We start from the raw sequence: 27,921 nt of genomic DNA on the forward strand, positions 1-27,921 counted from the left end.
ATCTTCCATTATGGTATGATAACTCTGCTGGATAGTCCAATACCGCAAACAGTAGATAAAATAATCACAGATGCTTATTTTCTCTTCTTTCCTCTCAGCCTCACCTAAAACAGTTCAAAAGGTAAAAGCCATGTCTTCATTTTCACAAATTCTTTACTGTGTCAGCTACAGACAGTCTGGATAGATTTTTTTTCTGTAGAAAAACTGTAAAAATCTATTCTAGGTCAACGATTTCCACTGTCAGTATCATTCAAAATGTTCAGAAGGCTCAAAGGGGAAAAATAAATCACTAAGTATTGGTATTACACAAGCTCTCTGAAGAGGTATTGACTGCATTTATTGCAAAGAATTAAGAAGTGGCTTTAATGTCATTCTATTCATCTGTGTCCTTTCTTTACAACTGATCTCACATAATAAACCCTGCTACAAAAACCAGCATGCACTTTGACTAGATTAAGGACAAAACGATTGCATATGCGTAATGCTGTGGGTTATAAACGTAAAGTAATGCCAGTGAAATGCACACGTATCTCTGTGTGCGCAGGACACCAGACAGAAGGTACAGATTTTGCATGCTATGATCACAAAGATAACTGTGCTTACTAAAGCAGTTCTATAAAATCCATCAAACTGACGCTATTAAAGAGCAGACATGTGACTAAGTATGAATGTGATTTTCCCTGTGAAAGAAGGATTCATGAAGCTGCCTTGCTAGTTAGGTGGGGTATGAGATTATACACTGCCTACACACTTCTAGTTCAGCAGGGACACCCCTTACAGGAATGGCAGAAGGTATTTATAAAGCAGCAACCTTTTCCACTGCTTCAGCCTCCCGCAGCGACGCAGATCATTAATGGCAGCTGCCATGGGAATGGTGCACTCAAAGGTCAGTAGCACCTCCCTCGCTGCACTGCCAACAGGCAGAAGCTGACAGTTGGGGGCAAGAGAGGGATTTTGCCCCAGAAGACCCTCTTAAATTGCTCCTAGTGTTCTGGAGCAATTCAGGTGCAGAGGTGGGCACTGTCTGCCAAAAAAGGTGGAGATGAGGGACTTCTCGATCCTAGCTCTGATACAGCTGTAAGCGGGAAAGAGAATCTGTCAGAAACCAATTGTTCTCTCCACAGAACAAGCAGCAGGCAAGGCTCTTTTGTCACACATCAAAACAAAAACAGTAAGAGAGGTAAAAATACCTCATTTTCTTTCATATCTAAATTCATCAATATTAGCTCTCTCTTTACAAGCAAATATTCAAACTTACATTGAAGCCAAAAATCCAAGCATCTTAAAATCTAAAAAAACCAGCTTTCTGGAACCATTTTTACTTTTGAGTAGCTAAAACCAATGCAGAGTATCAGACAGCAAAACCGTCCAGGACCAGACCAGAAGCCAGGATCCTGTGCCACACAATGCTTGGCCATCTTGTAAAGTCTTGCTCCCAGCCTACCACAAACCAGGGAAGAAATCATGCATTTCTTGCCTGGCCTGCATAAAGCAGAAAAGTGGTGTTTCAGAGTGTTTTTTCCCCCATGAATTTTTAAATGAAACAAAAATTAAGGGGAGCTGCACCACATTCTCCCCATTTTTTCCTCTAGTTAGAGACATATATATTAGTAAGATGCTGCTAAGCACAGTACTCTACTGTACATATAGATTATTTTGTATCTGGTTTATTTATTCATAACTTAATATTATTTTATATTACAACTCAGATTGTATTTAAAATTGTATTGTTAAATGAATAATATTTTATGAAGGCTTTTTGTCTAATTGTGACACTAATGCACTGGGTCATTTTTTCCATGAAAGCTCAATATCTTAAGCTTACTTGCAAGGAAAAATGTAGAAACACACATATCTCTCTGATAAATGAGACCTGTCAGAAGCCAATGATCCCAGTGCACAGGATATATAGTCCACTTGACAATGTAAGCTCAACAGCAGTGAAGTAATATTTTTTACAGCCCCCTATTTTGTAACAAGGGTCTAGATTGCAACCAGTCTCACTGTAATTTACTTCCCGGGAGAAGACTCTGGGAGTTCTGTGTGAAAATCGTTTTCTGTTTCTTCCTTCTATTATTTTTCCATGGAAACAAGTACTCTATTCTGTAACTTATGCAGTAATTATTACACGAACTAAGCTGATTATAAATGGATCTAATACATATGTTTTATGTAAGTGCTTTCTTTTTTTCTTTTGAGCTAAAACATCAAACACAAAATATACATAACATTTGCTTTGTGTACTGAAACACAGGAACGCATTATTCTCTGTCATAAGGATTTTATATTTCAAGGTCCCAATTCTGCAGAAAACCTAATAAAGTATATATACTCATTTTTATAGTTAGCTCAGTAGGAACACTCATAGCATGTGCGAGTCTTTGCAGAAATAGCACTGATGTAACTTAAACTGTAGATGTCACACAAAAATGTATTCACCTGTAATTACACTACAATCTCTAATTTTTTTTTTCCTAAATAACCTCTTTCAAATAAAACCTTGATCAACCACCCCCAAGATTTTTTGCAGAATCCACATCCCAGCATTGTTTTCTTAATGTTGTACAGGAACAGCCATGGAATTATAGTGGAAATGTGCACGCCAACATATAGCACCACCATCTGAGGGGGTCTGCATATATTACCACACATAGTTTAGTCATGGTTTAAAAGAACTCAGCTCTGATCTCATTAATTAAAGAATTCAGTTCTATTCCCTAAAGAAGATTTTGAAAGAGAACCAAAGGGTGACTACAGAAGGGCTGTTGCTTTACAGGATGCCAAAGATATTTTGGGGTTTATCTTGTAGAGTTAAATCTTTACTGAAATTAACAAGCTATTAAACAGAAAAGCTTTGTGTCTGCATGGGGTTTTAAGTGGCAAACCAGTTCAGTTTTTAGGCAAACAACGTTCTTATTAATTTACAGACATTTTACAACTTTGCATTTACATTAGTTCAGACTTTTACTTGCAGTGTATGTTACATTTTCTAGCCTACTCATTATCTTATGGATTTTTACAGGGACAGTAGAGGAGCAGAGAGAAACCCAGAGATGGTGCCAGGACTAGGTAGCTCAATGAATTAATACTGGGACGTTGCTTTCCTCAATTTGGTAGCTGTTAACACTACTGTATTCAGTGTTCTCCTCTTCTCTGCGCTGAGGTGGTATCTGCAAGCACCAGAGTGCTCACCACCTAACTCCTCCAACCCTGGGGCACTAACGTGGCCAAGTCTCCCCACGGGAAGAGCAGGGAGGTGATCAGTGGCAGCACAGTTTCCATCTGATCAACACCTATGACCTTCGTCATTCCAACTAATACAAACAGTTTGAATCCATGGAGATCTAGACCAGTAGTTGAGACCATGGGCATCTATCTGCAAGTTCAGTTTGTCTCAGTGGTCATATTTTCAAAATCTAAACCAAAACAAAACTGTAATACTGTATCTTTTCCCTCTCTTGGGATCAAAGGAGAGAAGACATGAAGAAGTCAAAAAACTCTGATTCCACCTGGGAATACTGAAAGTCCTGTGAAGGAAGCCAGGTAATCTTAAGTATTAAATTATAATTTTTTTTTCCTTCTAAAATACTCACCTGACTTTCTCTTTGGTGTTTCTAAGAACAGTTGCAGCAAAATTTTGAGTAACACCAACCAGACTGATGCCATCAACTTCCACAATTTGGTCATTCACTTGGATCCTTTCAGGGAAAAAACACAAATACATAAGCAAATGTGTGAATTCTTGTGAATCTTCAGCAAAACTTAGCACAGAGAGATCTTTCTAGCTAGACTTTAAACAAAAGCTCAGTCATAAAATGACTGAGGTAAATATGAAAAATGCATCATTCCTTGCATGCAGACATCTCGCAAATCCAGCTTCTAAGTTACTACAATTAATAGCATCAATTATCCAGTCCCTTTCCTTGTATAGAAATACAGCAATGCAATACGGCAATATGGAATTTATCATATGATTAAACTGAGATACTTCACCAGCTCTTATATAATTTTTTCCTAAGCCAATCTTGAAAAACAGCATAAGACATAGCTCTGGTATTTCATGCTAATGGATAAAATTGTGATATTTAACTAAAACAACCTGCTCATCTGTGAAGAAAAGGGCTTATGTATTAGACTTAATTGTGACATACTCTCTTAAGATATTTCATCTAACTTGCTCCAAAAAATAAATTTCCAGTGTAGATGTGATCTTGCTGCACACATTAACAAGACCTTGGACTGTTTTAATGAGGCCTTTCTTTCTGAAACCAAACACCTATTTACAGCTGATACAGTGTTTGATGCAGAAAAAGTTAGAAGGAAAACCATGCCGCTTTTATCTAAAGCAAGCACTGCTACAAAATCTCTAGAACAGGCACTGGAGTCATCTGGATTACAAATCCTTGGAAGACGGCTGCTGCACTATCCTCCAGAAATGCATGATCTCCAATAGTGTCAAAACTTAACAAACAAACAAACACATATAGAACTAGTCAAAGGGAGCAATTTTCCAGTACTTACAGGGATTCTATTGATCCAAACCACACAGTTTACAAAAGAACCAAGAAACAGCTATGAAAAAATTCTATTTAAATTATATGAAAGTACCTACATTAATATATTTAATATCTTAGGATATCTTAGTGATAAGGCTTCTTTTCAAAGAACAACAGAGGCTTCAACACAGGGTTGAAGCATTTTGACTTGGAGCACCAGTTTCTCTTTCAAGTCTGACGCAATGCTTTGCAGTTTTACATGTGTTCAAGCAGTATTTTCTGTTCTTTGGATTCCACTGATGAGTAAGAAATATAATATTTATTCTTTGGCAGCCTCATACCACAGATTATCACTGTCTTCTGGGCAGGATCTCCCTTGAAGGAGACAGCCTATAAACTATTTTGAAAATCATATTAGGTATTTTATTCTCAGAATTTTATTTCAGTTTTCACTGAAACATTTAAGAAATACACCTATCACATTAATATTTATTGAATTTTGATTTTTGTTTTTACTTAAGCGAACATGAGGTGCAGTCAGACGGCTGCAGGAGTTCCTAGAAAAGAACTTTTAAGAAGTTGGTGCTGACTGAGAGGGAAACTGTCACTCTCTTGGCTGAAAATGGTGGAAGAACAGATTCCTTTTAGACGACAGTTTGTATACAACACTGTACATCACTATGCAGTGGATTAGCAGAGTTCATACAGAGCCACAGTTACAGTATTTCAGGTGATGAAACATTATGTTAGAGAACTGTTGCCTAAAACTTTGTAAGTGGCTCTATCTTGATTCAGTCTAGTTCCATTTGTCCTTCAGGCATATTTCGTTTTTCCTTCTTTCTTGTTTATATAGCTCCTAAATTAATTTCCAACTCTTATTTTTATGGCCTGTGTTCTCCAAACCTCCTTTCTTTCTACATATACATATATTTTAATTATACATAAACACACATACATATCAAACAATATACAAAGGCCAGCCTTCCTGTTAGAGCTCCCTCTGCCAGGAGCTCTAGGGCCTCCTCTGTCTCTCAAATCTAATTTCAAACATGAATGAAAAATTAGGCTCAAGTTGCCAAAGCCTGAATTATAAACATGTAACTGCTTTTATCATTATTAACAAAATTTGTAATTCTTCTGACAATTATTTTCTTATGCTCATGACTTTAAACTTTGCCTGCAGATTAGAATGAAGTTGCAGCTACAGAAGTGAACCAACCAAGGTTGAACAAATTACCAGCACAATTACTGCTCTGCATGACAAAATGAAGAATTTCACCTCTTCAGAGACAACTTTTAGAGCTATGTTAAGAACTATGTAATGTTTCAAAACTGTTGTTCCCAATGTTATCAAAGTACTTTAAAATGTGAATGACTCATTACCACAATAATTTCAAAGAAGTAGTTATGGATTGATTCATCCAGGATAAGTTTTTGTTTTTCATATTCAGTCTAATGACTGATTCCCTATTTTACACACCAGTAATAACCTCTCCTATTACTTATCAACATGCTTGCCTTTGGGTTCATCTTAAAGCACCCTTCTTTGTTAAATATTGGTACACAATGCCTTTTAATATGACAAATAAACTCTACCCGTCTGTCTGAAGCAACACGAATCAAGCCAGTGGTGCTCAATTACTGGGAAACCCTTTTGTACAGATTTTGTGTTTCCATAGGAGGCAAGTACTTTATATCACAATTTGATGGGTCTTTCAATGAAAGATAGGAGCTATCCTACAGATACTGTAATGTTTTAAACTGTAGCTTCAGAAGAACCTGGTTGAATACTGCTATGTGATTATTCAGAATATCTGATGCAACTTGTTGAAATATAGTTTTATTTTCATTATGAGACCTTGTTTTGCTATCAGTGTTAATGATTAACTAGGCTTCTCACAAAGATGAAGTTAACAGGACCCTTTACAGTTGATGCACTTTATTATAGAACCGTCTGCTCCTGACTGAGAGGATTACATATCCCTTTCCCAAGTGAATGATCAGTCAGGCTCTCGAAGAGAAAATCGGAGTGCTATTTCTCAGCTGACTGAACATTCTGCCAGTTGAAAACCAACACAAATATTAGAATGGTCAAAGAATGATTTTATTTTTCCTCAGCTGACAAGCTCCTTTCAGATGCCATCTAGGGAAATGAAAGAAGAGACTTGTGATGGAACATTAACTTCTGTAGCCCACTCAAACATGTGAATAATGAGAGGGAAAGAAATTACAGATCATGACAGAGCAGTAATGAGTGACTGATTTTCAACCAGAGAATTTCACAAAGAATGCCAGTCGTGAGCTTAATGCCTTTTGGCTGAGGTCAAGCACACCCTTCAGAAAAACATTCACTGAAATTTAAAGTAATGGATAAAGTCATGACATCTTGAGGTGTCAGCTTCTTCATTTCCCTTCATTATGTTTAAGCCTGTGATAAATCAGTACTTGGCCTTCAACTTCGTATCTTACTGCCAAGATCTGTACAGACACCTCCAAGTCCAATCTAGATGATGATATAACTCAGTAGTTTCAGAGCAATGTTATTAAACTTTGCAATCCCCTGCATTTTAGAATCTTCTTATTTAATTTTTGTAGGGTTTCCACAGCAGAACAACTTTTTGCCTGGCTGAAAAGTTAGAATTGTTCATCAATAAGGAACATGTTACTGCAATACATTTTTCAGAAGACAGTATCACCTTTTTAAGAGTTCATTCTTACTTTTACTAATAAATAAAACTTTCATATTATTTATAACTAATATAATAAATCATTAATGGTTGTAAACAGACAAAAAGAATGCATATAAGTTGTTTTAATAGCTTACGTATCAGATAAGTAATATTTTATTGGCATGCAAATTTACAAAGGTTATGCACTGGGACAAAATGACAAATTGTATGGAAGATACTTGAAAATACTTTCATTATTAAATTATTAGACAGTAACATTGGCCTTATTGTGACAGGTATTGTGTAAAACACAGATAACTTGTCCCATATGATAGGAATATTTTATGCTCAAAAGGAATTCCTTTAACCTCAACATACCAAATAAGCAATTCTTGAAGCAAGCAGGTTTTATATGAGCATCATTTAAGACTACAAACACCAATTCATTTCTTTATTGAGCAAGATTTATGGTAGAGCTTCCTATTCAAGTTGATTATTGTACTTGCAATGCTGTAGGTGAAAACTGAACTCTGGAAAAGAAGACTAGCCATAATAAGAAATACTAACAGTCTGTGTTAGTAAACTTAAAAGGAGTGCATTTAGTACCAGTTTAAACACTCAGATACACTAATTATTTTCCTAATCACATAATAATCAAGGTTGGAAAAGATCTTCAAGATCATCTAGTCCAACCATCAATCTATCATCACAATCACTCCTAAATGATAATCCCAGGTGCCACATCCAGATGCCTCTTAAACACTTCCAGTGACTCCACCACCTCCCTGGGCAACTTATTCCAATGCCTAACCCCTCTTTCAGTGAAAAAAAAAAAAGTTCTAATACCTAATCTGAACCTCTCATGACACAACTTAAGGCCATTTCCTCTCGTCCTTTCTCTTGCGACATGGCAGGAGAGACTGACCCCCACCTTGCTACAGTCTCCCTTCTGGGAGTTGTAGAGAACGATACAGTCCTCCCCGAGTCTCCTCTTCTCCAGACTAAACAGCCCAGTTCCCTCAGCCACTTCTCTCACTTTCTAGACACTTTTTGTTGCCCTTCTCTGGACATGCTCCAGCACCTCAATGTCTTTCTGGAAGTGAGGGGCCCAAAACTGAACATAGGATTTGAGGTGCAGCCACACCAGTGCCAAGTACAGAGGGACAATTACTTCCTGATGGCCACACTATTTCTGATACAGGCCAAGATGCCACTGGCCTTCTCAGCCACCTGGGCACACTGCTGGCTCATATCAAGCCACCTGTCAATCAGCACCTCCAAGTCCCTTTCTGCTGAGCAGCTCTTAAGCCACTCTTCTCCCCAGCCTGTAGCGCCCCATGGGTTTGCTATGACCCAAGTGCAGGATCTAGCACTTTCCTTACTGAACCTCATGCAATTGTCCTCAGCCCATCCATCCAGCCTGTCCAGATCTCTCTGGAAAGAGATCAAATAATCAAATGTTGAACAGAACTCTTTATCTTAAATACTGCCTGTCCAAAGCTGGCTTGAAGCGAAAAGAACAGGTGGGAGCTCAACACCTTTAAAATCTAAACTACCTTCAAAAGTGACACACAGTTTGGAATCACCAGCTTTACTCATGCTAAACCATCTAGGATTTCAGTAGTCACAAATACACATCTTTGGCAATTCTGTTCTCCTTACACAGTTTAAACTCACTGTACCAATTTGGTGCCTTCTCATAACCACATCAGGTATTTAGACCTTACCAATGAAGTCTCTGAACTCTACAGCTTTGGGTAATCGTGACATACATTAAGCAAACAACTATTTCCTGTGAAAATCATAATTTATAGTAACCGTTGCTGAGAAAATGTCCAAATACAGAGTCCAGTTTACCTGCCATCTCTTTCTGCTGTCCCACCTTCTGTTACTGTTTTGACAAATATTCCCAGTTTTTCAAGACCTGCATCTGCTCCAACTCCCATTCCAATAATGCTTATGCCAAGCCCATCCTCATCTGTAAAAAAGCAAGAGAAAGCAGAAAATTCTTACATTTGATATGTACAGCTATTTGGTAGGTAAATATTTATGCTTTGGTCCCTCTTGCCTTTCCATGTCAACAACATTAATATTATTTTACTTATTTTTAAAAAAATCTATGCGACTACTATTTTAATTACACACAAAAAATATCACTTTCACCCTTATGAGGAGCTTAGAGAAACAGTCAAGATTTTTACTCCCCCAGTGAAGAATGAACATATCATATCAAGCACTGTGCAAAATCCATTCTTTTAAGGAAAGTAAAAACTGCTTCTTTCTTAGCTGCTTCTTTAATTCCTTACTGAACAATTCCTGAAATCCAAAAAGCCAAGGTGACTACAACAGATTCATAGAAAGTCAAGATAAGCTCTGCATACATGTGTGGACTTCCTCAGACTTGTAGGTCAGTGTCACAGGAACTGGAAATGGCACACAGACACCATACCTTTTTCTAGTTCGACTGGGAAGAGCTCCAGCTTTTCCACACGCTTCTCGAGTTCATATTCAGCAGACGCAGCAACTGGGTCAACTTCATCATTTCTCCTGTCATAATCTTCATTAGAGTATGTATTGAAAACCTGTAGAAACAGACCAAAAATCACTCAGCAACCTACTCCAAAAAAACCTCCAACTTATGAAATTAGCTACTGCTTTTGTCCTGTGATGTTGCAGATTTTGAAAAGGCTTTTAAAAGACAAATTTCTCCTGTTCATTCAAACTTCAAGTTTCTAAATTTGTGCTTTTTCAGTCGAGAAAGCACAAGTATCGTTGCAAAAGGAGTATAAGTTTTTATTGTTTTTGATTATAAATGAAAAGGTGATCTTTAATGACTATGTTGGTCTATGCATGTCAATATTTAAAATACTTAACTCATTAAGAATGCACTATTAGTAAACATTCACAGACATAAAAGAGTCAAATACATTGAAATTATAATCTTTATAGTGTCTATGTTCTAGTCTTTACTCCTAATGAAGTTCCAGTTGGCATTCACCTAACAAAGCTAGACCAGAAGATTATTCATCTACATTTACATTGCCTATGGATATCATTAGAGATTATGATCTATACTACGTATTAACTTTTTTAGGACAGCAATATACACAGCCATGGGTATTTTTTAAGTAACCAGGTTTACAGGTTTATTTCAGCTCTAAAGCAGTAATTTAACAGTGACAGCATTAACCTGATTATATTATTTATGCTACTTTCTATCATAATTTCAACATGGCCTTCAATCAGTGATGAGTCAGACCTTCAGGAACTTTAGTCAGGAAAAGCATATTTGCATATTTTAAAATTCAGAATTTGCCAGCCCAATTCACTTAACTGTCCACATTTGGCAGTAAGGAAAGAATATGCATTATTAGGAGTAATAATTTTACTGAGCTTCTGTCCCAGGGATATATCACATTCATTACTTCAATTATAAAGGAAAACAATTTCCCATATCTCCCCTTCCTCTTTTACAGACACATTACAGAAGATACAATTGGTAGCCATGTTTTCCTTTATCTCTGCTCCTCTTACAACACAAAACACTGCACCGTGCTACACAGCTACACATATATTCAGAAGGTCTACAGAAGCCTACTCTCTCAGCGCCTCTCTTGGAGGCCCCAAAGCTACTGTCCCTGGAGCAAGCACAGCAGCTCCAGCACTGGACAGTGCAATGCCAGGGGCTGGGCTCATTTCCATCTGAGGTTTCACCCGCCCAAAAAGCTGTTAGTGAACATTAATTTCATTTAAATAGCAAGTGTATTAAAGTTGCAATAAAAAATACCATTAAATTCTATTTTAAATATATTAACTGTGTTATGGCTACCACAAAGCTACTGAAAAAACCCTCCCAGCTTTATATAAAGTAGCGGACAAAACAGAAAAGATATTAGTTGCTCAATGGGAATTTTAACTCCTGCATTTTACATCAATGTCAAACAATCAATTTCCTCTGCCAAGAAGACTGAGATGATAAACATTTTACAAGAATCTACAAATCTATCTCACACTGATTTTTAGTGATTCTGATCCAAGAAAAAGGCTTTTTAAACTACATTCCTAGGAAGTCTTCATAAATATACCCCAAAGCTAAGTAAGATTAATCACATACTGAATGCTGTCCAATGCTGCTGAATTTTTGATGCTGCTTTAGTACTTGTATAATTGGAGAAAAGACATTGATGCAGAAACAAGTATAAGGAGAAGTACAATGTCCATGTTGAAACCCAACCTCATTCGTGTTGACATCAACTAAATGAGGATGAATCAGTATTGCTAGACTCAACTAAAACACTACTGAGCTAAGGTTCGACCGCAAACCTTTAGGTCTGAAATGCAGCAATTATGCAAGCAAATACAGGTTAAAAACAACAGCTGTTAGTTTAGCTTGAATTATCTCATTTATCAACATGATGAGAGAGACCTGTGCCTCAAATGTGAACAGAGATGAATCACATGAAGGAAAATGAAGATACTGTTTGCTGAAGACAAAGAATAACTGAGAGTGAGGTATAGGGAAAAACTATATCACAAAAGTAGTATATTTATTTCTGGATTTCTTTTCATTATGTTAACTGATCCCATTCTTTTCCTTGTGTTCAATGACTGGCATTAGTATATCATGGCAGCAGATTTGTTGCAAAATGACTGGATATGCTTCCAGATAATTTTCTTTCTAAGCATAAAATTGTATACTGAATTCTGGTTTGGGATGATTTTTCTTGAATCAGATTAGACAGAAGAGATGGCTTCTTGGATTCTGTTCACTGTTTTGGAATATTTGGATAATCACACTAAAAGGGAACTGAAGATACTGCTGGTGGTGAATACAGTTATCATTATGTCTCCAAATATATCATGCCGTTCTTATCTAGTATTTTACCTAAGCATTCAATCTGAGATTGTAGGATCACTGACTGCATTAAGGTCTATATTTCCTATCTGGCATTAACCCAGTCTTTTGTACATTGGTCACATATTTTTGCCCCCTACCTTGAACAATGCTGTTGACTTCCCTGAATTAGGGGAAGAAGGAGGATATTCTTGTATGTAATTGATCTCATTTTGTACAATCAAATTTAATGGTTGCCTGATTCTATTAAATGAATCCCTGGGTGTTAAACTGAAGAAAATTTGTGCTTGGAAACTTTCTTTCTTTGTGAAACAATCTATCCACCATAGTAACAAACTGCTTGCTCAGTACAGTCATGAGAACTGTCACTCAAGTTTTACTTTGCTAAAAATAAGATAAACATTTATAACTTTTTCCTCAAGGTATGGTTAACTTGATTCAAGTAGAACTATTTCACTTTCCCCACGTCTGTTGCCACTGTGTTTCCCAGAGTGTGCGTGGGATTTCAGACTCATGGGAATTCTCCCATTCGCTGTGATTTCACAGATTTGGGTTTGCTGTCACTCTGACCAAGTACCCGGTACAATAAATCTTCTGAGCCATTACTTAAAGAAAGCTCTTTTTCAGGAAAATCCAATATACTATCTTAATCTCTGATTTTACCACCCCAGGTATTTAGAAAAAAATAAGTTTCCATAGAGTTCACCTGTGCATTTACTAGGATTTACAACAGCACTTGTAATCCAGCAACAGCTGAAACAAAAAGCCAACACTGGTAAGATGTCAAAACAAACCTTGAAGAACTGCTGCCAACAGAACATACTTCTGTGTTCTCTAAAGTGAAAGGAAAAGGGGCCATCAGTAAATGAGACAGCACCAAAATAATAATAAACTGTATTATCAAAGAAGCAGGTATTATTGTCAGGCACCCTGGGTGGCAACCCCAGGGAAATCATACAGACACATACATACATGACCACTTGCTTCTCTGTCAGAGGGCAGCTGACAGAACACAAACCAGAAAAGACATGTCACTAACTATAAAAATAAATTGCGGACTAATTCAGAAAAAAACCTACATTTTTGTTACAGTACTTCATTTTTAGGAGTAAGATCAGAAAGATGGAAACTGATTATTTTTGAAAAAAGGCAAAGTTTCAAAAGTTTGGGGCATTTTCCCATAGCTCTTAACTACCAAGAATCTTTACAGAATTTAGCTGCCTGCAACGACTAAGTAGTGACAAGCCTTTTCTTATTTTTTTAAAGAAAGTCAGAATGGAGGTAACTATAAAGAATCACGTGGGCTGTTCTCCCCATGGGCTAGCCAGTTTGGTGCTACATAAACCACATTATTAGTGTTTCATACTATAAATTATGCAACATAAAAACTGTCTTATCTGATCTAAGGCTAAGAGAATTAGGATTGTTAAGCCTAGAAAAGAAAAGGCTTAGGGATAACCTAATTGTGGCCTCCAGTACCTGAAGGGAGCCTACAAGAAAGATGGAGAGAGATTATTTACAATACAGGACAAGGGGGAATGGCTTCCAGCTGAGGGTACGTTTAAATTAGATATTAGGAAAAAAATCTTTACTGTGAGGGTGGTGACTGTGAGGTGGAACAGGTTGACCAGAGAGGTTGTAGATGCCCCATTTCTGAAAGTGTTCAAGGCCAGGATGGATGGAGCTCTGAGCAACCTGGTCAAGTGAAAACTGTTCCTGCTCATGGCAGAGGGATTGTAACTAGATGACACTTAAGGTACCTTCTAGGCCATTCTGTGATTCCATAAATCTATTTAAGAAAGTCCCAAACATACTGAGTGTGTGCTGGTTATGACTATAGTGTCCTTGCAAGTTGTGCTAAGGAACAAGACCTGATCCCAGGTTCAGCTGCTGCCGACTGTGCTTTTTACCCCTCCAATGACTACTGGTCAGCACAAAGACAAAGAACCAAGTACGAACTGCATATTGGTGGATGGCATCTTGTTACAGCAGCTGTTCTACCACACCTTCAGTTACTCAAGTCTTACTCACACATAATCTCTCTGACATTCAATTCATGATTATACTAGGACATTCAACATCAGGGGCCACAGTTAATGTACACTGGTGATCACTGTGCAATATCAATTAAGAAACCATGCCTTCACCTGCTATTGCTATGCTGTCATAATGCCTGCTCCTCATGCCTGTGTTCGGAAAGCAAAAACAAGCAAAAAAAAGATGTGATGTCATCCACCACAGGAAAGCAGCTGCAAAAAACGGCACAAGTTTTGTTGTGATCTTTTGCAAGAATCCAAATGAGGAAACTTAGTGGCTGAGTAAGTAGTTTGGAAATCAGACATTCAGAAAAATATTCAAAGTTGTGGATGAGACCTTCAGTACTTTCTCAGTCTAGAGAAGTCTCTAAGTCCAGAACAGCATGCAACAGCTCCTCTGTGAGAAGGAACAGGTATATTTGCAAGGTATTTTACAATCATCTGTTTTGAATATACCAAACTGGACTACTGGGTTTCCTCCACTAATGATGAAAAATTCTCTTGTGGGGAGATAACTGAGGAAGAGCTGTAAGAGTGTCTCAGGAAGAATCAGTCATGTTCAAGGACATGACACTGACCTATGGTGTTGTAGTTGAAGCACAAGAAGCTGTGAGAATTCCTGTGCTGCATCCTGCAAGGGCAGGAGGAAGGCACAGCACTGAGGATTCCCTCTCTGGCTGTGATCAAGAAGCTAATGAGAGGAAAAGAAATCACAGTTTAACCATTACGTTCTGCTTTGAAGTCTCTCTACAGCACAGCTTCAGTGAGGAGAGGAAGATCTGGCAATGTCTGCAACTGGTGGCTTCTTTTAAAGAGTCTTTTCTCTGCGATGTGGTTGTTTTGTCACAGTCAAAGCAAATGAATCAGTGAGGAGGCTTCCTCCAGCTTTCCTGGCTTCATGCTCCCCTGAAGCCTGCGTGGGCATTAGCTGTCACTAATGCTTCAGCAAGGAAGCATCAAGGAGACAAGTCTTCCCAAGAAGCAATTGCAGGGGTGAGACACAGATGGGAATTAGACAGTAGTAATATTGAAAGAAACTGATCATCTAACATTAAATCCAAGCCTGGGGTTTCCCTCAGAAAGCTCTATAGAAGAAAGATCTGTTTTAAGTGTCCTGAAACTCTGGGACAGCAGTTTCTAGTTTCTGAAATTCTGGAAGTATCTAGACTCTAGACTTCTACATTCCAGAGAGACCTCTTCAGACATATGACAGAGAGACAGGAGCAACGGCTGCCACACACAGACAAACTGTTCACAGAATCACAGAACATGTTGAGTTGGAAGGATCCCAACAAGGATCATTGAGTCCAACCCTTAACCCTGCACAGGACCATCCCCAAGAGTCACACCATGTGCAGAGAGCATTGTTTAAATGCTTCTTGAACTCTGTCAGGCTTGGTGCTGTGACCACTTCCCTGGGGAGCCTGTTCCAGTGTCCAATCACCCTCTGGGTGAATAATCTTTTTCTAATATCCAACCTAAACCTTCCCTGACACAACCTCAGGCCATTCCCATGGGTCCTGTCACTGGTCACCACAGAGAAGAGATCAGTGCCTGTCCCTCTTCTTCCCCTCACGAGGAAGTTGTGACTGCAATGAGGTCTCCCCTCAGTCTCCTCCAGGCTGAACAGACCAAGTGCCCTCAGCCACTTCTCATACGGCTTCCCCTCAAAGCCCTTCACCATCTTCATTGCCCTCCTATGGATGCTCTCTGACAGCTTAATATCTTTCTTATATTGTGGTGACCAAAACTGCACACAATATTCAAGGTGAGGCTGCATCAGTGCAGGGCAGAGTGGGACAATCCCCTCCATTGACCGGCTGGTGATGCTTTGTCTGATGCCCCCCAGGACACAGTTGGCCCTCCTGGCTGCCAGGGCACTGCTGACTCATATTCAACTTGACATTGACCAGGATCCCACTGGTCCCTTTCCACGGCACTGCTTTCCAGCATCTCAGTTCCCAGTCTGTACAAAGATCCAGTGTTGCCCCATCCCAGGTGCAGAATCTGGCATTTCCCCCTGCTGAACTTCATATGGTTGGTGGTTGCCCACTCCTGTTGAGGTCTCTCTGCAGGGCCTCCCTGTCTTTGGGGGAGTCAACAGCTTTTCCCAGTTTTATGTCCAAACTGGAAAATACTATCTCTAGACATTCTTGTTTCAGGCAACTGGCACGTTATCAAGCCTTTTGTCTGTTGGAACAGTCATAAAGACTAGTTCTAATCGAAAACCTCAGTGCTACTGTCCTGCAGTGGTGCCAACACATCTCATTTGACACCCATACACCTCCATCCACTACAGCATGTCCTGCACCTGGTCTGTCTATGGGGAGAAGCACCCAACTGATGTTAACTCCAAATTGTGCCACATTTGCATTGCCTGGTGGGACACAAGCATTAAAACACATGGACTAATCACACGCATTTATTAGCCCTGTGACACGAGGGTGCGTTTGCTTCATGTTATAAGCAGCTAAAGAAACGGGCAAAATTCTCTTTTAAACTTCTTTCACTGAAGCTAGAATCTTAAATTTTATAAAGTGCAGTTTTGGTCTAAAACATGAAACTGAAATTGCCTTGGTGGTACTACATATGGATCAGATCCCCTATTCCTGCTACTTGGCTCACTTCCAGGTGTGACTTTTTAAAACACCTATCTTCATTAGGTAATTTCCTAGAATCAGTGAAATTTATTATTTATATTCATTTATTATTTACTCAGTGTGTACTGATGTACTAGTTTTGTTTCAATTTATATTGCTCCTTGTCTACAGAGCAAAAAAATACAAAATCACTGTTGCTGTAAATGAGATGTGTGCCCCATGTGAAAACTTCATGCTGTTACTCTTAATGAAGACAGGTCAGAGTAATTAGCAAGTAAAAGTAAGCCCTGGTACTGAAGAGTAAAACCACAGCTCAAAGGGAATTCGCCACTTGCACAGCTCTTAAGGTTGCTGTGTGTTTCTTTTAGTAAGTGAGTAAAACAGTAAGGTGCACTGAAACCTAGAGTTGACATATGTACAAATAGACTTGTCTGAATATTCCTGGGGCTTTTTTGGTATATAGTAATGGGTTACAATTCCATTAGTTATTTTTTTTCTTCTCACAATTTATTTTTTTTTTGTCATAACCATTATTACAAATGGGAAATTGCAATACTGTCCTGTTTTTCTCTGGTACAGACTAAATGATTTTCACTGAATTCTCTTTGACGAGTTTTGCATACCTGGGTCTAAATCTTCTTGGATAGTGGGTAGGTTTTTGTAATGCAGCAGGTCGGATGGAACAGTGTAATGGGAGGAATAAATGACCAATAAGGTGACTCTTCCAGGTCTTACTGATCATACAAGAATACCTAGGAGGCTTTTGAGTGTTATGTACCTCATAAGTACACTTCATATGTAATTAATTCTTTTGCTCTGACCTTGCCTTTTTTTAAACTCTACTTTGCAGCACTGTAAGTTACTGACAAAAACGTACTTTGCAACTGTTTATACCTTCTACTTTCTATTTTTGGTCAGTAATCTGCTATTTAGACATAGAGAATAAAAATCAGGAAGAAAAAAATTATGTGTTTTTCACAACAGTAGCTTGACAATTGCAGGGAAAAGAGACAAGCTCCACCATACTGCATTCCCATAAAGTTCAGGGTTTGTCAGGAAGTCCCTCCTGACAGACTTCTTTCACAGATCCTGGACAGATTAGAGATCTAGGTACAGCAATATTAACACCTTATTGCCTACAGCATTGAAGTACTGACTTTTAAGCCTGAATGCCTCTGGTTGACTCTCACTGCACTCCTGTTTCAGGAAAAAGTAAAACATTGCCTACACCTTGAGAGTGCCTCCTTCCAGCAGAATGAAGAAGCAGCTGCAACAAGAGCATTCAGATAGCCACGCTACACAGAAAAATTATAAAAATATGAACAAGAATATTTAAGAAGAAAAGTCATTTCCTACATGACAGCAGATATTTTGGCAAGCCCCTCTATTGCCAAGGTAACAAACTAGCATGCTCAAGAACCCATAGTATCTTTGAACATGGAAATAAGCATGCAAATGAGAATGATTGTAGTGAGTCGAGTTTGACAAATTAATTATACTACAGTACAGGCTCCAGTCTGGACCTCTGGTGTCCAAACAAATTTAAACAGATAGGACAGCACGAAGCAAAGTTGCTGTTTCTGTCCCTAGACATTTATTCCTGAATCTGTTGCAGTATTTCTTCCAGATCCTTGCGCTGCTGCCAGTTTACATCGTAACCAATGGTGCTATTTATCTTCTGCCTTTAAGAGTGTGACACATGAGCCAGCCAAGAGTAAATGCTGCTTCTGGTACCAATTAGTACAGGCTGCCATACAGTAGCAATGTCACCATGAATCAACACATCAGTGTTTCTTCTCCCAGCAACTTCACTCTCCCTCAGCCTACAAGTCAGAATGTCCAAACATGGAGTAAAAATGCCACAAACATTCTCAGAGGTAAACATTGAAACAAAATATTGACTATGCATAGAGCATTCTATTTAAAATACTTCTCAGCAGGGATAAATCGTGTAACCTACATATTCCCTAAAAATGAATCCACAAAAAAAATTCACAAGCAATTCCTTTTATTTATTTACAGATGTCAGAACTGTTAAGAAAATGATTCAAAGGAAAAGAAGGACACAAAAAAGCCATCACAGGCATTAATTTAGAACATTTGCTGAGTAAATTATACCCAGAGAATTCATCCAACTGAGCTTCATTGTGAGCCTTTATTGTGAAATTATTACATACTTTGAACAAAAATGAATACAATTCTTTTATATGTATTTATGTTAAAAAAAAATCTTAAAAGTGTACTATAAATAGTACACATTGCTCTCTATCCCTTTACTTAAAGCAGAGAAGAAAGTAGTGGTGGAAGAAAAGAGTTAGGTGGAAACAGTCTGCTTTTGTGTCTGATTTTCTCAGTATTAAAAATATCATCAATACAAAATCCTACTGTGCTTTTTTAGGGTGCAAAGGTGGAACTCTCCCAAAGGTATTTTATTGCTTTCTCACATACCTTGTCTCCTTCCCAGGAGCCACTGCATTTAGTACTAATTGTCAGTCTTACTAATACTCTGCAGATGCAGCAAAGGCTGCATGAGCCAGGGAGAAGGATCTCCAGTGCCAGAAACCAGAAGACTTTACAGCCTTGCCTCAGACCAAGGCACAAAAAGCAAATGTACCTCCACACCAGACCAAGCAGGAGCCTTTCTGAATCTCTAAAGCTGTCTCATCACTACCTTTCACAATAAGTTCACATAAAAATCTTAAATGATTTTTTTTTAAATTAGAAGTTCTTAATGAATTCTTTAACTGAGATGAGATTACTAAATATAGTGCTTACAGTCTAAGATGAGCGTGGGAAATTCTATTCTATTCTATTAAGAAAGACACAAGAGATGTAATAAACTCCTCCTTTGCACATGACAGCACACAGACTATTCATTATTTAAGTACATGGCCTCTGAGCTGAAGCATAGCTATGTATGACATTAGATACCAGATATCAACTGGCCTTCTGTACAGGGTAAACATAATTCCCCAATTTAAGGTGGCACATGCCACATAGGGTATCTATTTCGTTTCTAGTGCAAGAAGGTATTTTTCTACAGCGATGGAAATCTTATGATTCTAAGGAATCTGAAGCCTTTGGTAGCCTATTGCTACATTCACATTAACTTCACCATGCAGCAATATAAAAGAGACCAATTAATCGGGTGTTGCATTTATTTGGTAGGAGTCTTGCAGCCATACAGCCTGTTAATGCCATTGATTGTATATAAAAATGGACAAACAGGCAGAGCCTAAGAGGATTAATGGAAAAGCTTCTGTAATACAGAAAACGGTTTGCCGTATTTTGTAAACATCTTTCAAATGGGCAGTGCACTGCCACATTCTCAGTGCCAGATCACTACTCAGTTACTTCATACTGTAGACTTACCAATCCCTTAATTGCACCTGCAGGCAGAATTCATTTTGGCTGACTGCATTTTTTTTTTAATGATAGTTTCACATTTGCACTGTTTAGCACAATGAATTGCATCCCAGTAAGATGTAAAACTGCCTAGAGTAAGCAAAAGAATGTTTATCCATTAAGAATTCATACCAAGTGTATTACATTACAGTTAATCATACCAGTGCTTCAAAAATGAGACAGTCTGTATTTCCAGAGGAATTCAGTCTTCCTAATGCCTCCTAATATGGTATGTGGGCTACACAAGCCAAGAATAGGGGTTCCCAGGTCTCACTGCATAGCTGGTTCAAACACACCAGCTCTAAGTGAAATTTAAAAGATGGTATTAATGGACTAAGAAACAGAAGGTTACAAATGTGTGCAGAAAGTATATCCAAACAAACAGACAAAGAGAAAGATGGATCACAGGGGATAAGCTGGTATTAATGAATAATGCCAGCTTGGGATGAGACTACAGCAATAATGCCACAAAGTGGGGATTCAAGATAAATACATTTAAAGTGACTCAATTCAACACTGTTCTTGGACATTTTTCAACTTCAACATTTGTTATGACATCAGGCACAAAGTCTGGTATTACCCTCCTGAAAACAATGGCAAAAAACTTCATCAACCCCAAGAGGAAGAGGTGGGAGTCTATATCACAATTGGTTTTCACTCTACCCTACATACTGTAGAAAAATTAGATAAGCATAGAAACTACGAGGTTTGCTTACATAAAGATTTTACACAATTCTACTCTTTGTGCCCAAATTTACTACATAATTTCAAATTTATTATAGACATTTCCTATATACCAATCTGTGATGGATCTGAAATTCTGGAGAACCAAATGAAAGTTCAGCACCCAGTGCTGTCATCCTTAGAAGGCATCTGGGGAACTCCACGGGGACCAGGTTGTGGGCACCCCAGCTTCCCCCCTTATTTCAGCAGGTTTCCCATGTCTATGGCACGAGGTGTCAAAGACATTGAGGTAAGGCTAGGTAACAATTATTGCAGGGTTGTTATTGCTATGCCTCAAAAAAGCAAAGCAGAAGACCTTTGCTGGCTGCATTGATACCATTTCCGTATGTGGAAGAATGAACATGAACCTTCTCCACCAACACCTGATGAGAGAAGAGAGTCCTGATTCCTGTTGTGCTCCTGTCATTCCATATGCAGGAAGAAAACACAGGGAAACTACAGGAGTGATATCAATGAAGAGTGGGAAAATATACCCTTTGTGTTCTCGCATGCTTCTAGAAAGAAAATGGTTTCAGCCTGGCTGATTTGGGAAATTGGGAGGATGGACCTGTGTGAGTGCATTTTGAGGTTCTTTCATTTTGAAAGAGTTTTGACTTATTTTTTCCCCACAGGAACTTCTTGCTTTACTGCTCTGGGGTTGACCAAGCATCTCCCTGTGCATGCCCTTAATAGTCCCTGCATGCTACTTTCAGGCAGAGCAGCTGGCAGGGCACCATGTCTATAGAGATCCATTATTGGGTACAGAGACAGATATGGGGTTAAACGTGAGCCCAGTGCCACATGCCAGCAGTGGAGATGGCTGGGGAAGCTGATGTACAGCCAAGAAACTCCCAGACCTTTACAGCTGACTTGAGTCTTCTGAGCTTTCTGTCTTTCAGATGCAACTTCTTGACCTGCTTAAGATAGAAATAAGTGAAGCTCGAGACAAATATTCCACCTTTGTGAGGGATACTAAAATATGAGGCTTAGCTTTCTGTCCAGATTTGCCCAAGCAGAGAAGGAGAAACTGCTCTTTACCCTGTCCAACGACAGAGAACTGTAAAGGCTATAGAAGAACCTCTCTGTATGTTGTGTCAATGCAGCAAACGGAGTAGGGACATCTATGAGTGTGCTGCTCAGTTATTCCAGCAGCTGAAGTGTGCAGCATACAGCTGGTATCACTGTCACTCACAGTAACTGTTTTTTCGCTACAAACAGCTGCACATTTCTTTTAAAAGTAAAACAGACACCATTTAGCAGAAGCTGGACATACTCCAGATAACAGATTAAAACGTGTGTAATCTGTGTATGACAGGCTATAAAGCCAATACTGTAAGCCTTTCAGTAATCTTAGCATGATTTCAATGGCTACCCCAGTCTAATGTAATGAATAAGAGAACATACCCAAATATCTCAAAAAAATCCTGACATCTGAATATTTTTAAGTCAACTAGTGTTCATTGTCTAAAGAAACTGGCAATGATGCCTTCACTAAGAGCTGTGAATGAACAACTAGAGGAAGTCAGCAAAGTAATCTTAGAAAATTTTGCTAGAATACATTTACACACATAACCTTAGCTATTTTTATGAATCCCTAAGAAAAAAAAAAGTACACACCCAAGTTTTTTAGAAGCACGTCCTAAAATAGTATTTATAGTTATAGTTTCAAGAATACCCATCAACGCTGAAAAGCTTCTTTTCCTGGGCATGACTATTGTTCTTAATCAACTCTCTGTAGATCAAACATAAGGAAAAATAGAAAGCAATTCAAAGCAGTCCTTCCAAGTCCTTCTTTAGTATTACTAACAAAAAGCGAGTACTAGGTCGAGGAAAACATAAATGATAATGTTAACATTCACTGGGAAACTGCACAACAGACAGTTGGTACAAAGTATATGTAACTCCTAGCTGCTTCTTACCCCTAAAAAAACCCAAAATAATGGTGAATAAAACGACTCTCATGGATGAGGGAATTAGTTAGATACAGGTTGTGTGGTTGGACATCAGTATGTGGTTGGACATCAAAACAGCCAAGCTAGTAAAACTTTAATCCTAAAAACTTTTAAAAATTTTAACCTTATTGTTACTGATTAAACACTCTGAGATTCTAAAAAAAAATCTTATCAAAAGAGCACCTTTTGCTTGCAAATAAAATAATTAAAAAAGAGTATGAAACAACAATTTTTAAAAGCCTTTTCTATTGTACTGGTAAACTAAAAATCCCCAAACACAGTTTTGTCTGTAATCAGCTCAAGTTTTATCTTTCAATTGCTTGCAGTAAAGGATGCTATCGACCATTCTAGTCTTGAAGGCAAGAAATGTTTTCACAGATTATTCAAGAGTAAAACCAATAAAAGTGCATGCCAGAAAGTAAAATATTATCCAAACATGTTTGTTGCTCACAACCAACAGGATTAGCTACAGATACAAGGCAGCTGCATGAATGCATTCTTGCAGCTTGAGCACAGGAGTCCATCCATCCTCAGATGAGAAAGCTGGTTATAAGAGCCACACATAGACCATGCAGGTCACTCTCCTGGGTCAGGACCAAATGACAAAGTGTTGGTAGAAGGATTCAGCAAATATAAAATGGATTGCCTCCACTTTTTTTTCAAAGGAAAAGGCAAATCTCCCCTCTTCTTTTAAATTTTAAAAAGCTAATTTTTAAATTTTAAAAGCTAATTTTAAAAAGTGATGCATGAGCATCATTCCATTTCAAGAAGCACAGAATTACCATAAAAAAAGAAGAGCAGTGCACGAAATACTGGAGAACAAAAAGGCATTTAAGTTCTAAATTGCAACTGCAACACTGGACAGTGTAGAGTATTTATTATTTTATTTAATTTTCCAAAAGAAATTTTAACGCAAATGGCTAAGTGGTTTTGGTACCACAGAGAACATCAACAGTAAGTGGCTGTCACAGAAAATGATGCAGGGAACTGGTAACCTTATGACAGTTAACTGAAAACTGTCTAATAGTACTTCCAATTAAAAGCAACTTGAATATATCATGTATGTTTTTGGCCCATTTACCCTGAAAGGTACAAGACATTGCTTCAATTCAAGTTCTAAAAAATTATTTTATCTGATCAGGCTGGCCTCATAAAAATAGTATTAAATTAATATTACTTTACCTACCTTTAGGTTAAAAGCCTGTCTTGCCTAAAAGGGTTAACTGTCAAAATGCACCTTAAATTCAAGCTTTCAAATAGTGAAAATACTCCATCTTCCATGCCCTAAGCTTAGTTTTATTTCTGATAAATGTCATAATGTAACTCAATAAAAAAGGCACAATAAAAATACAAACCATAATTGTTTTGTCCTAATGTTATGACTTCTGGCTAACAAGAGGCAAATTTATGGAAAATCCATCATATCTCTGTTTCGGAAAGAACTTGCATTTTACTAACCCAGCAAACTTTTTCGAGCTTTTTTCCAGGACAGGTGCTTGAAAACCAGATGCACAAAATGGGTTCCATCACACATACACAAAATGCATTTTAGATACAAGAGTTGTTGTTCATATTCAAGCTTCTTCTTTGCTCTACCAAAACAAGTCTTATGGCTTGTATTGATTTCTGCCAAAACAGATGAGGACAAAATCCTTCCACTGAGTAATAAGAACAATTTAAAGATTGTCACTTTGCTTTTCAAAAAATGCTTACTTAACTGGGGACTTATGTAGGGAACGAGAAATTAGTCAGCAAGAGACTACTGCTACATGATAATCACCTGGATGAAAATCCCTCTGTGCTCGATGCAAGATAATTAAATCCAGGTTAACCCTCCCTCATGGAAGTTACCTCAAACTGCTGTCCTTCTACTACCATAAGAGCTTGCCACTGCCAGCTACAACAAAATAAATGTTTTATCTACCACTACACAGCCTATTGCTAATGTGCAGGCCACCAAACAGACCACCTGTAACTGAGCGATTAAAATATCACACCTCCTCCATGAAGCCACTCATGTGGTTTTCATTAAACCTTAATGATCCCACAATACAAAACCAAGAGCTCACATTTAGTAACAAAGCCCTCTCAAATGAAACCAATGTGGTGCATATAATGCACCCAGGACAATTCCTGTGTACAGTTCTCAAGTGCTAGAAACAACGTGGAGAAAAAGCTCTTCTCAAATAATGGCCATGAAATTACAACATGATACTAGGTAGTAAAAGCAAGCAGTATGGCCAGTCTTCGCGAACGAAGATTTGGGAAGGGTCTTTACCCTTCGAGCCTGCGCAGTGGATTTTTTAGGTGAGACACAGTGTGCGCTGAGCTGAGCCCACCCTTTAATCCTGAGGTTCATCTGCCGGGGCCGCGCAAGCTTGGACGGTGGCAGTGAGGTCCTCAGGACGTAGGTTTGTTTAGAGTGACCTTCTCTTAGATGGATGGCCTTACAGGGCTAACGAGCTCCATCTGCCCGGGGGACTTCTTCTCTGACCGGGAATCGAACCCGGGCCGCGGCGGTGAAAGCGCCGCATCCTAACCACTAGACCACCAGAGGGCCCCAAAAAAAAAAAGCAAGCAGTACTTTTATAGTAAACTGTTCTCTTCGCTACTAATTACGAGGTAAAATAAAATACACACCAAATTATGGTGAGATAGAAGCCTCAAATCTGGTAGTTTGCATGTATCGACGAGTACACTGAGATATACTGGCACTCCATGGACTCAGTCCCATTTGTCTGTCTTCAATAAGGTCTTAAATAATGTTTATAAAAAAATTATTGCAGCGGTATCCTAAATGCTGAGAATCCTACAGCATGACTTTGCATTTTTAACATCTTTTTTTTGACAGCAGTTTGGTTATTCAGTTGGGACGAAGTATCCCAGCAGTTCAGTGATGTGCTTCTGTGAAACACCAGGTAAGCCATCCAAACTCTGCCTGACCTCACCACAGATTACAGTGAGGACAGATCCAGTATGTCTACCTAAGCATCTGGGTTACCAGCTAAGAGTGAGACTGAAGATAGTACAGGGTACACCTTTCATAATGGCTCAGTACCAGAGAAAAGCAAAGACTGCAGCTGCAGAAGTCAGTTTTGGCTGGAGGGCATGTAGCAGCTCAATTTGCTGCATGAAGCTACAATCCAAAAGCCAAAATCACAACTTCAAAAGAAGAACAGCAGTGGATCTTTTTTTTGGTGAGATTTAGAAGTACTTCTAAGAGAAATGAAATTGGAGAAAAATAGTATATAAGTCTAGCAAAGTCTGGCAGATGGAAATGCTGAGTACTATCCAAGAGCAAAATGACTGAAAGATGCAGACACGTTTTGATACAGTTGCAAAATCATACTCTGGACTGTAGGTCAAAATTGCACAGATCAAATAAAAGGAGATGGATTTAGAAAAGTAATAACATTTCATAAATATGTTAATTAATTATAAATTATAAAATATTATTTCCACAGTATTTTTAAATTATATTCCCCATTACTTAAAATCCAGTCAAGGTGCTACATGCTGGTTTACCCATGAACTGGTTACAGAGGGTGCAAGGAACAGCACTGGTTTAACTAAGGCACAGGTCAAGGACATACAAAGCCCAAGGACACTCCTCTATTTGCCTGAGGACCCACAGCACCCCTTGCTGAAGGAAAGGGCTGGCAGGTTGTGAGCAGGGAGAGGAAAGAAACGCTCCCCAGAAAGCTAGTCTCAGCTGCCAGCTGCCCATCCCTCCTGCAGACAGGAGACAAGCCCCTGGTGCTGACAGCAGGCAGAGCAGGAGGGAACATTTCATATCCTTGATGTCCAAGAAAAAAAAATCAACCTTATGCTTCTGGGCAACTTTAAACAGAAGGCAAAGAAATCCAATATACTTATTCAAATAAATGTCAAAAGGTTAATGCTATTATCCAAGGAACTTTGCCAACCAGAAATATCACATTTTATGATTGCTACAGCTTTACATTGTAAAATAGAAGCACTTCAAAAGCAATGGTTGGCACGCAGTGCAATACAAGCAATCCATTACATTTACCGTGTCTGAAACAAAACTCGTTTGTGCTTAGAACTGGTGAGTGAATGAGACTACCTGGAGAGCTGGATCTCAAAAGGCAGGGAGGCATAAGGGTTCATCCTACTTAACCATTGTTGTGGCTGCGTGACCTATGAGGAACAGTTTCAGTGCTAAAGAAGCTTTACTTTATACCGAACTCAGATGCATCTGTTATGAAATGATCAGCATCAATTTCTAATTTAAAAGTTACATATATTAGTTTATTTCCCTGTGGGATGAAAGAAATCCATATGAAAAATTCCTCATATCCCATCTGGTCCTCTGTTACAAATCAAACTGAACAAGTCAGAAGTTTATTGCATTTCATTACATTTTCATATCATGGATGAGATCAGAACTGATTTTGATTTTTTTTTCTCTAGAAAAGTCAAATGAAACTGATTTAAATTATTTTTGTAGATATCCTCTAAAGTTGATGTACAAGAAAACCTGTCCAATAACATGCCAGTAGATTAGTATTTCAAAGGAAGCATTTATAACTGACCAAATATCAATTAGATATTATAAAAATTCTATATCAACATATTTATGACTTCCTTTAGCCATCCATTTAAAAGACCTTATTAAAAAGACTTGTTTTCCCAAAGGACAATTTCTTCTCTAAATTAAGATAGCACTTTCTATATTGTAAGAGTCACACGACTTTCACCAATTTATTAAAATGGTCTCCTCATTGCACGAATTGACCATATATATAATATACCATTTTTTCTTCAAACTATTTTCAGGATTTAACTGACATGTATGTAAAAGCGTCTTCATATGGGGGTACAATGGCTGTCAGAAAGGATGCAGTCTAATAAAAAAGTATTAAAGTTAACATTGGAATATTAAAAGTTATTTTATGTGCCCAAAATTCACATTTCAACAGTCATATCTAAAGACAAGTTTGAGAAATGAGTAAAAACAGGAAGTTGAGAGCAGAGTAAATTTATTTTCACCCTTGAATCCTGATACAGCCAATAAACTCAAAAAGTAGATGCTCACCAGTTCTACAAAACTTCAGCAGAAAAACAACACAGGTAAAAATTTGTGCTGGATTATTATCGCCTAATAACTATTAGAATAGTAATTATAATACATAATATATGTTACTAGTGTGTCCTTCAGCTG

At 38.2% G+C, this 27,921-nt stretch overlaps 1 protein-coding gene across 6 annotated transcripts in view; it reads right to left on the reverse strand.

Moving 5' to 3' along the window:
- Positions 1-27,921, reverse strand: part of PPP1R9A (protein phosphatase 1 regulatory subunit 9A) — a 136,722-nt gene that overhangs the window by 54,614 nt on the left and 54,187 nt on the right. For all 6 annotated transcript variants that reach the window (XM_032676694.1, XM_032676712.1, XM_032676705.1 and 3 more), the window contains exons 3-5: positions 9,615-9,747; positions 9,023-9,143; positions 3,594-3,698 (exon numbers count right to left, since the gene is read on the reverse strand). In XM_032676694.1, coding sequence (XP_032532585.1) covers positions 3,594-3,698; positions 9,023-9,143; positions 9,615-9,747 — 359 coding nt within the window. The remainder of the gene's footprint in view (positions 1-3,593; positions 3,699-9,022; positions 9,144-9,614; positions 9,748-27,921) is intronic.

The sequence above is a fragment of the Chiroxiphia lanceolata genome, chromosome 1 (genome assembly GCF_009829145.1).
Source record: "Chiroxiphia lanceolata isolate bChiLan1 chromosome 1, bChiLan1.pri, whole genome shotgun sequence".
Taxonomy (NCBI): Eukaryota; Metazoa; Chordata; class Aves; order Passeriformes; family Pipridae; genus Chiroxiphia; species Chiroxiphia lanceolata.